The 18,584-nt window shown below is 35.2% G+C and overlaps 1 protein-coding gene across 1 annotated transcript in view; it reads right to left on the reverse strand.

Moving 5' to 3' along the window:
* Window positions 1-9,107: 9,107 nt before the first annotated feature.
* Afg3l2 (AFG3 like matrix AAA peptidase subunit 2) overlaps window positions 9,108-18,584 on the reverse strand; it is a 221,620-nt gene continuing 212,143 nt past the window's right edge. Inside the window, exon 17 of the mRNA XM_090408577.1 lies at window positions 9,108-9,968. Within this exon, the coding sequence (XP_090264703.1) occupies window positions 9,741-9,968 (228 nt within the window). The 3' untranslated portion in view covers window positions 9,108-9,740. The remainder of the gene's footprint in view (window positions 9,969-18,584) is intronic.

Consider the following 18,584-nt stretch of genomic DNA (forward strand, 5'->3'; position numbering starts at 1 on the left):
TAGCATTGCTGGAGTAAATGTATTAGTCTTAGGGGAGATTATGTTGAAAACTAAAAATAATTTTGAAATTATAAATTTGTTTTTTCATTGTTAGGCCGAGAACTTTTCAGACCCCCCTAGTATTTTGAAACCGGATGTAGTCTTTGTGTTCGGATATCCTGATATTAGCTGTCCTGTGTGTTTGGCCATAGTAGGACAGTTTACAGCTGCAAGGGAACTCTAAGGAATACTCCAGGTAGGTCTAGGTGAAGTGACTGGTCTTTGGAGCAGATAAGGAATGCCAATTTTTTATATGGTTTGTAACAGGTGGTCAGGTCATATTTCTTTAGGGTTTTGGTTAACTTTTCAGAGATGCCCAGATGTAAGGAATGGTGGAATGGTGATAGATTTAGTGTAATCTTTGTTATGAAGGAGGGGGGGAGATTGTGGTTTTAATATTTTCTGCATTTTTTGGGGATTGCAGCCATTGGCTAGGAATGTGATTTAGTTCAGTGGTGCATGTCATCTGAATAGATTAATTTTTCCCTGTTATATAGGATTTTTATAACCCCACATTGTTGTAAATGGGATGGTGGTGGGATTGCTGGTGAATGTATCTGCCTGTAAGGGTTGGTTTTCTGTAAACAGAGAAAGTCAAGGATCCATCAGGCTGGCATGTAATCAGAGTGTCTAGGAAAGGAAGATTGTTGTTTTTTTCTTTTTCCAAGGTGAACTGGATTCTGGAGTGTTGGTTGTTTAAGTGTGTTAAGAAGATGTGGAGTGTATCTGAGCCATGAGGCCAAATAGCGAACACACCATCCACATAGCATAGCCAAACAGTGGGTTTTTGTGGGGCTGAGTTTAAGGCTTTTTCTTCAAAAGCCTCCATAAAGAAGTTGGCCAGGGGTGGGAAGAATAGTGAACCCACTGCTGTCCCATCTATCTGTTTGTAGAATTTTCCTTGCCAAACAAAATAGCCTGAGTTCATTATGAAGTGAAATATCTGGAGGAAATTTGGCTTGGATGAGCTCCAAGTTATATTTGAGTGGGACATTCGTGAATAGGGAGGAGACATCAAAAGTGACATTATGTGAGTGTGTTGGAGTGAGAGGTTTTCTATACTGGTTTTGAAGTGAGCTGAGTTTTTTATGTGTGATGGTGTGTTGCCAGTATAATGTGTGAGCAATTTGACTAAATGTTTGACTAATTTGTATGTGGGGGAATCAATGCCATCCACAATGGGATATAATGCACATTTTGTTTACAGATTTTTGGTAGTCCATATATTTGGGGGGGGGGGGGAGGGTCCAGTGTTAAAAAGTTTGTTTAGTAACTTCCTCAGGCTAAGAAGTAACTTTCTTAAGGAGCCTTTGGAGTGTTCTGATTTGGGAGCTGGTGGGATCATATTCAACAGGGAGGTAGGTAGATCAATCTAACAATAAAGAAGTAAGCTTACCTGTATAGTCTGTTTGGTTGAGAACCACAGTGGAATTTGCCTTATCTGCTTTAGTGATTACTATTTCTCTGTTGTTCTTCATTTCTTGTAGAGCTTTATATTCTTATTTGGATAGGTTGGTTTTTGGTGGTTTTGCTTTGGTCAGAACATCGGCTACATCCAGTCTGATATTGTTGGGAAGGTTGTGGATTCCACATTCTATCTGTATCATTATTTCTTTGGAGCTAATGCAAAATTGTGGCCACATGCAAGTGCACTGAGTGCTTCAGGCTTCAAAGTAACGAAAGATAGGTTAGTTACCGTGTTGAGCGGTAGTTGGGGTTCGGAGATAGAGTTCCTTTTCAGATTTTCAAATTTTTTGATGTGCTTACATCGTATTTTTTAAAATTCTTTATCTGCTGAAGCATACGAGACGTCGTAAAGAATTGTCCAAAGGTCGTGGTTTAGAAGCTTTTCTTCTAACACACAAATAGCCAAGAGAACATGGGTAGCAGCAATTTGTTCGCATAGCAGGGCGAAGCTAGTGCGCTTATAAATGCAGAGAGCCTTCTGTGAAGAGAAGCAGGCCAGTACAACAAATTAAAGCTGAAGATATCAAGACAACTAAATTGTTTGACCTTCTTAAAATACTGCCAGGATAATAAGGTAATCCTAAATTGTGTGAAATTAAAGCATAGACCTACCTGGAGTATACCAGGTCCATTGCATCTGTAAACTGTCCTACTATGGCCAAACAGGCAGGACAGCCAATATCAGGATATCCGAACACAAAGACTACATACGGTTTCACCAATATAGTCATTCTTGGCTTGCGGACCATGCTCTGGATACCTGCTACAGAATACGATGGAAGAAAGCACTTTACTACACTGCAGCAAATATAAATATGAAAGACTGTTCATGGAATCAGCCTCAGCTCTAAAAAACTTATCAGACCTCAACAAATTTGAGTGCATGAGACTGCCCCAAATTTGGGAAGCTTGCATCATGAGAACATCAGCCCAACAGCCAAGACAGCCCAATTTACCTGCTAGGGGGCACCTTTAGGACTCTAGGAACAACGTTAGTTACTCTCTTCAGTCTCATTTGCTCACTGTTAGTGCCTGCGTGCACTTATCATAGTTTTATGTTCCCATGAAGATGGCAATGTAACATTACCAAAATATAGGAAGTATTGATTAAGGTTTTCTTTTAATTAATATTTAATATACGTTATAATTTCCAGAAATAATTTAATAGTAACAAATTGCTTCTTTTTCCTTAATCATTTTTCCACACATTACTATTGTGTTATAGGTTTTGTATCATCTCATGTGTGATTAATATACATGTATATAATTAAAAAAAAAAAACCTGGAATTATTCACTGAAGCTATACAAGATATCATATGAAAAAAAATTATATATATATAAGTATGTAGATTTTCAGCCACAAAATGAATGTGATAATATACATAGTTGAACTGACTAGTTTTGCCACATATGCTAGTGGTGCTTCTGGGTTAAGAAGAACAAAAAATTACAAGAAGCAGTAAACATGAATCATTAGATAACTGAAACATGTAGGAACCATTACACAAAGTAAAAAAACAAACATGTGGAAGCTGGCAGAAAAGTTAAATTCTGACTTGTGGAAAGCGACTTCCAAATATCAAAAAATTAGACAAAAAGAGCATATTGGCAATGTCAATAACAACAGAGAAGACAGCTCAGGCCTAGCTTTCCACTTCTCCCACATTCACCACAATATTGAATGGGACAAGAGCTCCATGCCTTAAATAGAAGACAAATTTAGTGCCTACAACATAGAGGCTACGATGGTTATCCACTCACAATACACACCCAACAGAAACCAAGGAAGGATTTTATGTGATATTTGGAAGTCACTTATTAGATCTTTCCATGAGTCAGACTAATTTTTCTCCCAACTATCATGTATACTTACTGAATGATGACTACCTGTGCCAGCTTCCACGTGTTTTGGTTTTTTTTTTTTTTTTTTACTTTTGCATAACGGTTCCTACACATTCAGTTTTAGTTATACAATGGTTCATATTTACTGCTCATTGTATTTTTTTTTGTTCTTCCTAACCCAGAAGCCACTAGCATATATGACAAAACTAGGCAGTTTAGCTAACTATATTATCATGACCTATTAAACCAAGTGTTAGTTATTATTTGTCACATGGATGATAAAAAGTTGTGTATAGAAAATGTTTCATCATTTCATCTGATTCTTTGACTGCTCTTGATAAAAATGTGTAATCTATGTGGAGCATTTTTGTTTGTTGTCTAATACTTGGATGTTATGTTTTGTTGATGTCACATGGATGATAAAAAGTTGTGTATAGAAAATGTTTCATCATTTCATCCGATTCTTTGACTGCTCTTGATAAAAATCTGTAATCTATGTGGAGCATTTTTGTTTGTTGTCTAATACTTGGATGTTATGTTTTGTTGAAACAAAACATAACATCTAGATTTTTCAAGAGCATTCAAAGAATTAGCTGAAATGATAAACATTCTCTACCGTGCAACAAAAAACAAGGGATGATTTTACATCAGGTCTGATCTCTTATTCATCACACACATATTTAACAGTAGTATAAGTCCACAGCATACAGCAATGCATTCTTTCCATTGTTATCCATGTTTAAATATTTTCATTATGTATATATGTTTTTAAACAGCTATTACTTGTTTTTTGTTTACTCGTGGAATTCTTCTGATGTGAAACAAAAGTCAAGTAATCAATATAACTAGTTGACTATCACATCTGATTCTTTAATCATGGAGTAATACTAGCAAAAACATTTCTAGCTTGTTCTCACTCCAGAGAAGCCTATGCAAAAAAAAAAATATATATATATATATATATATTAAATTGTTTATATAATCTCACTTTCATATCCTGTAAAAATCGATTGAAGAAATAATTCTTTGACCTTTACAATAAAGGGAAGAGGAGAATTCCTTACCTGATAGGAAGATAATTATCTCAGAATATCATATAACTAAGACAAAAAAAAAAAAAAGGCTTTAATTTTGCCATTACTCTTAACTATATCCCTATAACTGATTTTATGCAGTGTAGAAAACCCTTTTGCTACCTTACACGGAATGCTGCTTCTCTCTTTATCTTACACCCCAAAAAGCAATATCCCCATTTCAGAAAAGAAACTCTTCAAGTTCAAGAAGAAATAAGGACATCATTATTCTCAAGGCAGACAAAGGCATTCTGAGAGTCATTATGAATATAGTGAACTAAATGTTAGAATCTCTCCAGTTCTTTCATATTCTTCAACTTACTCCACCTTAGACAATAACCCTACTCGAGCGAACCACAAAAAAAACCAACAATCTCCTTCATAATATGCAAACCAGGTGTATTGAGTTAAAGCAAAATCTTGAAATCACTATACCAGTTAACTCCGAGATTGTGAGGTTTACCAAAAATTCACAAGACTGGTATTCCCTTGAGATCTATGGGTGACAGCATAACTCATTCATGTTACACTTCAATGGAATAATTTGCAGCACAAAGAGAAATAATCAAACAACAGGTTAAATCATTTCGATATTTTATCTCGATCACAGCGTCATCTTCAGGAATACAATGTTAAAATTGTATTCCTGAAGAAGACGCTGCGATCGAGAGACAATAAGTGGAAGAACTGAGATTAGAATAAATTAAGATTAAAGTCCTATGAGGGGTGCTGGTGGCTAGCCTTAGATGTTAGGTGGGAGGCCTAAGACTTAAATTATTAATACTTATGGCTATTTTGCCTATTTTCATAAGGAGTACCCCTTTTTTCATTCTGTATGTTTAATATGATAGCTTTTTCAATTTGCAGGGTATTCTTCTGTTCAAGCACGTGGATTACGATTTTACTTTGCTATTAATACTGTAATGTTATTTATTTTATGAAATCTTTGTTGGGGTGTTTCTAGTTTAGCCTGAATTTCGATAATATCTTTGCTTGGTACATATTTTGGGGATATTTACACATGTAATTATCAGTAGTATAAGTCCACAGCATATAGCAATGCCTACTTTCCATTGTTATTCATGTTCAAATATTTTCATTATGTATGTTTTTTAAACCCTTATTTAAAACTGTAATTTCATCAGGTGTGGGCTTATAATTTGATAAATTTATAATTGAATTATTTGATGTAGACTGATTTTAGTAGTGTTATTAGAAGCTGTACTTTTATTTTTATGGGGGTCTGTTAAGGTGTTCCATTTTTTCTTATGGCGAGTTTCAATTAATTTTGTATAATTGTTAATTTGGGATTAGATATTTTATGAAAATTGTGCCCAGTCATTTGGACTTAATATTTTTAGTCTGTTTTTTGTCTAGTGAATGTATAAGTATGTCTGTTTTTTCTTTTAGAATCTCTCATTTAACACCTGCTTTATAAGTGCTTTAGATTCATGACAGCAGATTTTTTTATTTTCAACAATTGATCTATTATCGCGTACTATTGCAAATTTGGGATAATTTTATAATTCAGACAATTCTTAAGAAATCTGATATATAGTTTTTAAGCAGTATATTTTAAAATGTTTTTTTTTTTAAATATAAATCTTTCATAAATTCAATGCAATCATTGAATGCGTGCCATGAGATCATGACAAACTAATGTTGGTAAGAATGTAATATGATGATTATTAAAGCATATTTGATGTGTCAGAGGGATGAAGGGTTGGAGGGTTTAGTAAGAGTCACTGATTGAGGGGGTTGTCGGATTACAAATCACAATTACTATAAATATTTCTGAAAATTTTCTGTGTTATTCCTCTAAGAGTAAAATAGAAAAAGAAATGAATGAGGAACAGTTTGGATTTCGAACCAACAGAGGAACTAGAGAGGCTATAACTTGTCTAAGAATTATTGGGGAGAAAACACTAAACCATGGTAGAAAGTTGTTTTGGGGATTTCTAGACTTTGAAAAGGCATTTGATACAGTGAAACATAAAAGGCTTTTTGACATTCTAGAAAATATTGATATCGACTCTTATGACTTGGAAATTTTAAAGAGATTATATTGGACACACACAGCATCAGTATGTGCAAATGGAGAGGAAACAGGAGAATTTCCGGTGGAGAGAGAGAGAGGAGTTAGACAAGAATGCAAGTTATCACTGTTATTGTTTAACCTTTATAGTGAGCAGATGCTTAGAGAGGCACTTGAGGATGGAGGAGGAGGAATAAAAATAAATGGAAGAATCATTAATAACTTAAGATATGCGGATGATGTAGTGGTGATGGCAGAAAGTGAAAATGGATTACAACAAATTGTTCAAAGAATTGAAAACTTCTGTAAAGAGTACGGACTAAGGATTAACACAAAGAAGACCAAGATAATGATAATGGTTAAAAAAATAGGAGATAATGTAAAGATAGGATGTGGAGGAAAGATTTTTGAAGAAGTGGAAAGATTTCAATATTTAGGTAGCTGGATCTCAGAGAAAGGAACTTCAGAGTTGGACATTAGAAATAGAAAAAGCAAAGCTAAATCGGCATTTATGGAAATGAAGAGAATTTTAATAAACAAGAATTATTAAAATAGGTGTTAGAGTTGGAATAGTTAAAGCAACAGTTTGGAGTACTGCAAGTTATGGAAGTGAGTCATGGACACTCAGAAAGAGAGATATGGAAAGAATTAATGCATGAAATGTGGTGTTATAGAAAGATGGAAAAGATTAGCTATATAGAGAGAATATCAAATCAAGAAATTTTAAAAAGAGTTGGGATGGAAAGAACACTGCTCAAGAATATTATGCAAAAAAAAAAAAAAAAAAAAAAAAGACCAGATTTGCAGGACATCTTCTGAGAGGTTCTTCGGGACACCTGATAAGAACTATATTACATGGGAAAGTTGAGGGGAAGAGAAGACGTGGAAGACTAACTAGAGAGTGGTTCAATGACATCGTGGAATGAACTGGTTTAAGAATGACGGAAGTGACAAACAGAGAGAAATGGAGAAGAACTGTTCATCTGCTGCAATCCTGTTGCTAGAGGATGCTATCGGGCAACGACGATGACTCCTCTAAATTGATATTAATACTTATAGCTATTTTGCCTATTTTCATAAGGGTACTCCTTATGAAAACAGGCAAAATAGTTATAAGTATTAATATCAATTTAGAGGAGTAACATGAAAAATTTCTAGAAATAATATTTGTACTAAGACAAAGTTTCCTAATTTTTGGGAAGTTTAATACAACCATATTTATTAAGATTAGGCTGGTTTTTTAAATCTGCTATTGATTCTTTAAAGAGCCTTTCAAGTTTGTATTTGCTGCAATGGAGAATGTTTGTTTTCTTCCCTCTGATTCTGTGCAAGGTATTGAAGGCATGGTCTGCTAAAACCTGACTGACCATAGTTGTGGCAGCAAATGCATGAGTAGGTGGATGTTGGCAGATCTCCCAGTCTCATGAATGAACATGATTGCAAGTCTAGCCTCACTCCTACGGAAATGTTTGGTTACATGTAGTTCTGAAGATCTCTTCTCACCAGATATTACAAAAATGTTCATGCATCTTTCAGTCTAGTTATTTCAAATGGAATGATTGTGTATATAAGCAACTTTCTGGTCTTGTTAAAGGAAGTCCCTTAACTTGGAACACTTGAGGTTATCTTAATGTAGTCAAGGACATAGCATGAGTGCAGAAATCAGAATTCTGAATAAGTTAACAGATACGAAGCTTATGATATAATAATAATATAAGATATTGCTTATAAAAGTGTTCAAAACCTGCTTATATTTCAGGGTGCTACTAGCTACAGAGCTCAGCTAGGAATAAAATAAGTATAAAGGTATTTTGGAATTGATACTGTAACTATTAAAGCAAAGCCTAAAAAAAGCTTCATTTAGGTGATGTATATTAATAGAGATAAGGAATATTTATAGATCCTTATTTCATAGCTGAATGTATACAAACTTGGAAAGTTTTTCAAAAATAGATTAAAAGCTACCATGCAGTGAGAACTCCCTACTTGCATGCTTTTGATTATATATCTTATTCCTGCTTGAAGTCTGTACTGAAGTATGTTTAAGTATGTGGGGAGGGGGGATACCTCTCCACAAACTCTGAATGATCTACAAGATCATCATAAACCTCACTGAGTGACCCTACAGGATCACCACTAAACTTGAAGTTTGTACTGAGGTTTCATCAGTAGAAGATAAGCCCATGAAAACAGTGAGAGCTAAATGAATAATAAGAATTGTGTTTTCGTATACAAGTAGGAAAATGGTGTATTTCTGTGTTATTAAAGTACTCTAGATGAGACAAAGTTGTAGCAAATTTTTTCATTTAGTTTTCACTGTTTTCATGGGCTTATCTTCTACTCTTCCTAAAGGTCTGGAAGGCTGATTGCATAAAAAACAAAATTTAATGGTTGTGCATCACACAACCATTAGATTTTGCAATAACTGCAATAACTATAATCCATACTCAGTGACCTAAAAATAATATACCAGTCACTGCATTTTACATGTCTGCTGGAATATCAACTAGAAATTTTCATTAGATACAAAGAAATTAAATAAAATTGACTATAAACATACACAGGTGTAAAACGTTCATTGTGACTTTTAAAAAAAAAAATTAAACAAATGATGGTGATTATGTTCCTGTTGTATATCTGTCATAAACAGTTATGATAAATTAAAAGACTTTATTTTCTCTGTACACATAAAGCCACAAGGCTTTCTACACAGTTCAGTACTAAATATTAGCCAAATTATACAAAAAAGTATCACTTCATTTTTTAATACTCAATGTGATAACAAAAATATCACTTGATTTATGCTAACAGTTTTTTTCTCTTAAATTGCACCTTTCACTGCCTTCAACTGTCAATGGTTCCTAGTGCAGGTTTGACTGACAAGCCATCTAAAATGTGGCACTTTGGCATAGTATTATCTACAGTTTTTCCACAAAAAAAGTATTTCAGAATGCTCTGTTAATTGTGTCACGTCATCACTGGATATCCTTAAGTACTTTAAAATTTACAGGTAACCAAAGCAATATAATATCAGTACAAAATTTCCACTGTCTACATCACCAAAAGAATGGGCAAAATTTTCACAGAGAATATTTACAGCATACTTTATGAATAAAGCATGCTTTTAAATGCAAATCAGAGCAAATAAATCATTAACTCCACAGCATATCAGAAAAAAAAAGCATTTAAAAAATGAGGGCAAACAGGTTTTTGGAAGTTTCAGAGCACTATACTGATGCATTCTACATGGGAAAAAAAAAAAAAAATTACTCCATAATAAACGTTACTGTGTACTTGGTATTTCTTTTGAAGGTTCCTTAGCTTGTGTTTTCTCATCAAGAGATTTATTCCAGCCTTCCAGACCTTTGGGAAGAGAAGTATCTTCTTCCAAAGAGCCAGTTCCTTCAACAAACTCTTCATATGTTGATTTTTCTTGAAATGGTCTCTTTCCAAGAAGTTCTATCATATCTTCACGACTTAAAATTTCTTTCTCCAGTAGTCTAAGGGCAACCTATGATCAGAAAGAAGTAAAACATTAAATGCAATCCAGAATACTATTCATGGGCAGTTATAAGAATTTTTTTTTTTTTTTTTTTGCTTTTCTGAAAGGATTCTTCAGGAGCAGCACAACATACATAACTTAAAAAAAAAAAAAAAGTCCAACAAACATTTCCATTCACTCCAGTGATGTTCTATGGTTATTGTAACTGTAAATTGCAACAACAACAGTCAATCTATACTTTGATATGATATGATACATTTTGCCACATAAGTGATATTTTACCAACATATTGCCATTTCAGGTCCAATCCATCTCCCACTTTATGTCTCTTTTAAAACTTATACAATTTCCTGACCATATGAGCAAAAGTGCTTTGACTTTTATGTCATTATTGATTTTAATGTCATTAAGAAACACACATATATATATATCTAGCAAAATGAGTCTGTATTGGTCATACATTATAAGATAAATGAGTAGCAGTTAAAGTTATGCAATATGTTATTTGTGTAACAACAAACAAATGCACAAACTCTTGAAAAAATGTCCTAACTGAAGCCTGCAGGAACAATGTTATTCCACAAAATTCACCAAACTACTCTGTAACTGTAATTCCTATGGCTTCACCAGAGTCACGTTGACAGCACATGTCAAGTGGAATTTGAACTCACAACTGTTGGTAGCATACTACTACTTTTTTTTTTTTTTTTTTTTTTAATGTTGAGCCCATACACAGGAGGTTGGTTGGTCAACCTATAGTACATTATAATAAATTTAGTTTAATCCTTTATCCAAATGTGAGCAAGCAAAGTTTGTGCCTGAAAGTATCTTCAGGACTGAGGTAAGGTGGTACAATACAGGGCAACTCGTTGCAAAGGCGGAGCAAGCTAACATCACTCCTATCTCAGTATCTCCCAACTAGTTTCGACCTTTATTGAGGTCTCTTCAGTGGGAGACAGGCCTAAGTGGAGATACCAGGCAGAAGCATTAGCAAGGTCACCTCTACCTATAGGAGTTGCCAAACGGTGTGCCACCTTTTTATTAAATTACTCTGGATTTAGAGAAAGATGTTGAAAGTTTATTTTTCACTTGGTTAGACTATAATAAATTTAGTTTAATCCTTTATCCAAGTGTGAGCAAACAAAGTTGGTACAACACTGGGCAACTCGTTGCAAAGGTGGAGCAAGCTAACACTGCTCTATAGTACATTAGTACCGCATATGGGTGGTGGGTTAGGAAAGGAGGAATTTGTTTACATTTGATTTGAATGACTTTAAATTGTATTCCTTGGGAAACACAGCAGGTGGGAGACTGTTCCACAGCGCAGCAGTTGCAGGGATGAAGGAAGAGGAAAAGAAACTTGTTCTGTTTGTTTCTAGGTGAACTGTGAAGGGATGTTGTGCAGCAGCTGTACGTGTTCCAATGAGTTTAGTACTGAGTGGAGGAATTATTGATGATATTTCCAATGAGCATTTCCCATGGAAATATTTGTAGAATATACATACTGCAGAGACCATACGTCTGTGTGAAAGAGGGGGAGAGGGAGTTGGTAAGGTATGGATCATTGATAAGTCTTATTGCTCTCCTCTATATTGAGTCGAGCATTTTGAGAGAGCTTTTTGGGGCTCCACCACACATGCGAGAGCAGTATTCAATAATTGGGCGGATTTATGATGTATAATATTAATAACTGTTCGGGGGTGAAGTAATGTCTTGAGCGAAAGAGAAATCCTAGTTTTTTTGAGGCTGAGGATGCAATGTTTGAGATATGTTTATGCCAGGAGAAGTTTGATGTGAGGGTGATTTCAAGAAGTGAGATCTCAAACTGCCTGGAGATTTGGGTATTATTAAAAAGGATATTGGGAAAAAAATGGTTCTTTTTTTTTATGGGAAATAGTACAGAACTGGGTTTTATTGGAATTGAAATTTCTGCGGTTATCTGAACCCCATTGGAGGATGGCTTGGAGATCAGAGTTGAGGGTCACAGTGGTTGATGTTCTGTAGGTTGAGGTGAGTTGTGTAGGGTAAGATTTATCAAATGCAAGCGAAGAGCGTAGTGTGCTGTCGTCTGCAAAACTGTGTATTGAGTTGGAGGTCAATTGCAATAGGTCATTGATATATAGCAGGAAGAGGGTTGGTGAGAGGACAGAACCTTGTGGGACCCCAGAATTAATTGAGTGGTGAGAGGATAGGGAGCCATCCACCATCACACAGAGTGTGCGTCCAGACAGAAAACTAGTGATCCACCTACAGAAGCCCTGGGTCAGACCGAATGATGGTAGTTTGCCTAGTAGGCCTTTGTGCCAGACCCGGTCAAAGGCTTTGGAGATATCTAGTGCAACCACTTGAGATTTGCCAAACTTCTCCATAGCCTTCGTCCAGAGATGGGTGACGTATGTGAGTAGATCTCCTGTTGATCGGCAGTGGCGGAATCCATACTGGCGGTCATTTATTTGGTGAGTGTCTTCAAGATAGTGTAGGAGTTGGGAATTGATGATTTTTTCCATTACCTTCGACAGGACTGAGGTAAGTGAGATTGGATGGTAGTGATTTGTCACCCTTCTTGGGAATGGTCTAAACATAGGTCAAGTTCCAGTTTGTGCAATAGATTCCAGTGGAGTAGGAGAGTATATATAGGTGACATAGGATAGGGGACAGTTCTGGAGCACAAACTTTCAGAACAATTGGGGGAATGCCATCGGGGCCAGGAGACTTTTTCGTGTCTAATTTGGACAGTATTTTTCTGATCTCATCCTGGCAAAAGGATATGGGGGTATTGTATGTTGGGTATCTGGAATAGCTGGGGGACATTTACCGTCGTCAGTTATGCATGCATTTGAAGCCACAAGATTGGCTTTTTCTGTGGGTGATAATGCAGTAGAGCCGTCGGGGTGGGAATAGTGTTGGGCAGAAATTACGGCCAATTGCTTTAGCGAGAGACCAAAAGGCTCAGCTGTGGTTTGGACAGGCTGCTAGTTTCCTGCTTTTTGTGCTCTTTCAAATTCTGTTTTGGAAATGTTGATTGTTTTTTGCATTCATTACAGGCTTCAGTGTAAGCTTTGCAGGAGGATGGGGTTCTTAATTTCAGCCAGTTGTGGTATGTCTGGTATTTCATCTCTACAGCCTTGGCACATCTTTTAGAGAACAGGATTTCGTTAGGGAATGGCAGTTCAGGGTGCTGTGTGGAATGTATGTATTCATGCCAGTGAGGATTACTTTGGTAGTAAGCTCGGTGCATATGTTTGGGTTGGAAAGCCGGAAGCAATAGTCCAACCATGGGAATGCGGCATAAATGTTGCAGATAACAGTACTAAGTGGGACAGCCATTACAATTAAAGGATTTAATTGTAATGTCCAAATATTTAAAGAGACGGAGTAAACACGATAAGCACTACGAACACTCTACTACCAGCACAAACTGCATATAAACAACAGTGGAACTGCACGATGGAAGTGCCACACTAATAGCTCGCGTCTCACTATGACGCATATGCTTGCGAGCGTAGCAATATGAAACTGTTTGTAAACACAGTGCTGCTAGCATCCTTCACCCTCCTAGGTGCTACAAGATGGATTTTTATTATTTTTTATGCAAAATAAGAGAATTGTAAAGGATTGTGATGATAAAATTAAATATTATAAGCAAATATAAATAAATTAATAAATATATTTATATATATCGAGAAAAATTGACTTTTTTAAAGTAAGTTAGAGGAATTCCAAAATAATGTAAGCACAATACTCATATTTAATTGTACAGACATGGACTGGATTATAGAAATTATACACCAATGAAACAAAATAAATAAGAGGCTGATGATATCTTTCTTGATAATGTAAATAGAAAAGTATTAAATATTATGATAAAAAAAATTTCCAATTTTTAATTTCGTTTTACTACTGTGTTTCCCATTTTTCCCTTGTATGTTAGGCTCACTATGGCCAAGTAACTTGACTCTTTGAAAGACTCTCAATGATCCGAGAGATATTTAATCCTATCTGCATAGTGTATATTACAGCTATCAATTATGTGAGTTCTTTTAGCAAGTGTGCATGCTTTGAAAAAAAAAAAATAATAAAAAAATTTTTCCAGAATGAAAAACTCTTATAAAGACTTTGCATCTCAGTTAGGGATATGAACAAGTCTTTCCAATTGAAGGGTGGCATCGAAACTGATTGAGCTTACAGGAGCTCCAGTTCTGTATTTTGTTTATATGCTGCACTTATGTATTTCCTCAGTTATTTGTTTCCTTCTTCATTTCTCTATCTTTATTATACATATTGAAGAGAAGATTATGATGTGCCTTGTGTAGTAGTAGTAGTAGTTAGTTCATGCTTCAGGTTACAATAGACATCAAAATACATGCTTTCAAGCCTAGATGAAATATATCTTAAGCAATAAAATGGCTGCCCTTGTTAAACTTTCTCTGTTACTAGAAACTAGTTTCCTGCACTGAATAAAGTTAAGACATAGCTATATGATTTAAAAAATCAACATGATTGTGCAAAATGATTTATTTTTACACACGCATTTAAATGATATAAAATAAAAATAAGGAAATACGAGGGTGGCCTGAAAAGTTCTCGGCCTAACAATGAAAAACACAAATTTATAATTTCTAAATTATTTTTATTTTTCAACATAATCTCCCTTAAGATTAATACATTTATTCCAGCGATGCTCCAGCGCCATTATCCTGTCTCTGTAGTGGTTCTCAGAAAGATCTGCAAAACATGCCTCTGCAGCTGCAATCACCTCTTGATTCGAAGAAAAATGTTGACCAGCAAGGAAGAGTTTGTCAGAGGGAGCCAAATCTGGGGAATAGGGTGGATGTTCCAACAATTCATAGTGCAGATCCTTTAATTTTCCCATTGCCAAAACATCTTTGTGGCAGGTGCATTGTCCTGATGAAAGATGATTTTTTTTTTCTTCTGCAAACCAGATCTTTCTCATGAATTTTTTCGTCTAGTCTGGTTAAAAGACCGGAATAATATTATTCCCCAGCTGTTGTTTTACCCTTTTCAATATAATTAATAAACAAAATGCGGATGCCATGACTTTTCCTGCTGATAGAACTGACTTTGTCTTCTTTTGAGCTGAACAACCGGCTTCTGTCCACTGTTTTGATTCTAGTGTGTAATGGTGAATCCAAGTCTCATCCATAGTAATAAATCAATGCACAAAATCAGTTTTATTTTTGTTAAAACGCTCCAAGCACTGTTCAGAGATTTTTATGTGAGTGCATTTTTTGATCTGCTATGAGCAAGCAAGAGACCCATCTTGCACAAAGCTTTTTCACTTGCAATTCTTCATGCAAAATATATCCTACATCATCATCATCATACGTATCAAGGATTTAGGCCTAGTATGGCCTGTTCCAGCCTTAGAAGTCATCGTTGAATCGTTTAAGAGGACGTCCTGGTTTTCTTTTTCCTAATGGCTTGTACTTAAAGGCTTGTTTTGGTAATCTTTCTGTTTTCATTCTTTGAACGTGTTACATCCATCTATGTTTATATATATATATATTTTTTTTAAATATCCTATCCTACATGTCCTATATATATCCTACGTTCTTTTGAAATGCCTATAATCTCAGCAATTTCATGCACTTCGACCCACCGGTCATCCAATACCATAACGTAAACTTGATCAATGATTTCTGGTGTTGTTACATTTTTTGAACGTCCTTCACGTGGATCATCTTCAATGCAGGTACGGCCACGCTTAAACTTGGCAGCCCATTTCTTAATTGGCGAAAATGAAGGAGAAGAACGCCCATAAACGTTTATGAACTTTATGTATTTCTTTTAGCGTTAAATTTTCTTTTACAAAGAATTTTAAAATCACACAATACTCAATTTTATCCATTTCAAGGGATACAGACAACACTTTTGCTTCAGATAATAGTATAAAACAAACTACTTGATAGAAGGACTTGCAATTTCATATGGATGCTTATGACAGATGTATCAACTTAGAAAAAAAAATCTTGCAGATAGTGTTACCATCTATGGTCGAGGCCGAGAACATTTGAGACCACTTTTGTACTACATCAGTTTATTAAAAGTGCTACACAACAACAGCTTTGCAATTTAACATTACTAGCTTCAGTGAAAAAAAAAAAAAAAAAAAAAAAAAAAAAAAAAATATATATATATATATATATATATATATATATATATATATATATATATATATATATATATATATTGCGATAAATGCGATACTTGTGATTATTGCGATACTGGTGAGATCTTTCTGAGTAATAAATACAAAATGTTATATTCAGGAAATGACAATCAAGGAAAAGAAGGAGTAGCCATAGTATTCAACACAAAATACAAGGCTCATCTTCTTCAATGGCAGGCAGTGTCAAGTAGAGTGATTTGGACAACTGGACAATGAGACTTATTTGTGCTTATGGCCCAACAGAAGGTTCTACTAAGGTAGAAGTGGAGGAATTTTTTGAGATTCTAGAGAAAGCTATGACACAATGAAAAAGGAAAAGTTGGTCCTTGTTGGGGATCTAAATAGCAGAGTAGGAAGTGACTGTCAGACATATAAAAATATTTTGGGAAAATTTGGAGAAAAGAGCAAAGTTAATAATAATGGCAAATACCTTTGATTTCTGCTCAGGATATGGACTGGTTATTACTAACATCATGTTCCAACATAAAAATGTGCACCACTTCACATGGAGAGAAGAGGCAAGGAATAAGAAAAGTCTCATTGACTATGTTATTGATGATAGTGATGTTTTCTCCCTGGTGGAGGACACCAGAGTGTACATAGGATTTGAAATTGGAAGTGATCACTATTTAGTCTTGAGCCGTATAAAATTGAATTTCATATTGAAAAGAATGACATGTAAGAAAGTTTTAAAGCAAATAAAAGTTAAGCAGCTCTCAGATGTGAACTGTAGACTAAAATACACAAAGATTATTGAAGGAAAAATGAAAAAGTTTGAGAACAGGAACCAAATCATGGAGATTCAGTGACAAGCCTTGAAGAAAACCCTGATTGATTCAGATAGACAGGCATGTGGTGAAGTTGTCTGTAAGGATAGAAAAATTAGAACTCCATGGTGGACACAGGAAGTTAAAGAGGCAGTGAAGGAAAAGAAGAAAGCATATCAAAAGTTCCTGGCAAATAAGTTAGATTGTGCTCTTAGAGAATACGAAGAAAGTGTGTAAAACTAGCCAAACAAAAGTCATTGGAGGACTTTGGCAAGAACATAGAAAATAAATATCAAGAAGGTGGCAAAATATTCTAGAGGTTGTTGAAGAAGCTTAGGAATGGAGGAAAGAGTGCTGTAAAAGAAGTTAGAGATGATAAAGGTGACATGAAAACAAGAGAAAAAGATATCCTTGAAGTATGGAGTAATTATTTTGAAAAACTGCTAAATGAAACGAGCAGTGATGACAGCACTGTGGAAAAAAACACTGACCAGGCATGCAGTCAGGAATACATATCCATACTTGAGGTCAAACGCTTGAAATGTGGAAAGGCAGCAGGAGTGGATGATATTCGACCAGAAATGCTGAAGTATGGTGGTATAAAAGTCTTACAGTAGCTGCACTGCATAGTTCAGAAAGCCTGGACAGAGGGACGAATTCCCGATGATTGGAATAGAGCTCTCATATTACCCACATATAAAAAGGGAAATAAAACTGAACGTGAGAATTACAGAAGTATTTCCCTACTGAGTGTTCCTGGCAAGATCTATGCAAGTACACTTGAGAAACGGTTGAGAAGAATTGTGGAAGAAAAGCTTGGTGAAGAACAAGCTGGATTCAGGCCAAATAGAGGCTGTCAGGATCAGATCTTCACTTTATGACAAATAGTCGAGAAAGCATGGGAATATAACAAAGATCTGTATTTAAGTTTTGTCAATTTGGAAAAGGCACATGACAAGGTGCCAAGAGAGAAGCTATTCAATACGCTACAGCTATATAGTATCAATGGGGCATTATATCAATCAATACTTATTTGAGTTGTAAGTCAGCAGTTAGAATTGAAGGAAGTACAGGAAGATGGTTTAATGTTAATTCTGGTGTGAGATAAGGATGTACATTATCCCCTCTGTTATTCATTATCTATATGGATCACATTATGAAGGAAAGTGGTATTAAACATGATATCAAAATTGGAGATGTTAATGTCAGCTCTTTGCTTTATGCAGGCGATGTTATACTTCTAAATAAATCTGCTACAAGTCTGCAAGATTCTCTGACTAAATTGAATAACTGTTGTAATAGATATGGTATGAAGGTCAGCAATAAAAGGACAAAGACAATGAAAATAGGCAGAATCATTGAAAATGCCAACTGTGTTGTGAATGGAGAACCTGTGGAACAAGTAAAACATTTCAGCTGCTTAGGTAGCTGAAATATTTTTAGTCATGATGGTAAATTAAATATAGAAATAGACAACAGAATCAGCAAAGCTGGTATGGTGGAAAGTCAACTGAATAAACTCATATGGAATAAGAGAGAAATTACTTGGAACACTAACTTAGCTGTATACAAGACAATGTTCAAACCAGTTTTAACTTATGGATCTGAGAGCGGGGTCAGAAGCAAAACACTTGACCAAAGACTAGAGACCGCAGATAAGACAGTCCT

This window comes from Typopeltis vanoorti, chromosome 18 (genome assembly GCF_054136105.1).
Source record: "Typopeltis vanoorti isolate ZY-2024b chromosome 18, IOZ_Tvanoo_1.0, whole genome shotgun sequence".
In the NCBI taxonomy this organism is placed as follows: domain Eukaryota; kingdom Metazoa; phylum Arthropoda; class Arachnida; order Uropygi; family Thelyphonidae; genus Typopeltis; species Typopeltis vanoorti.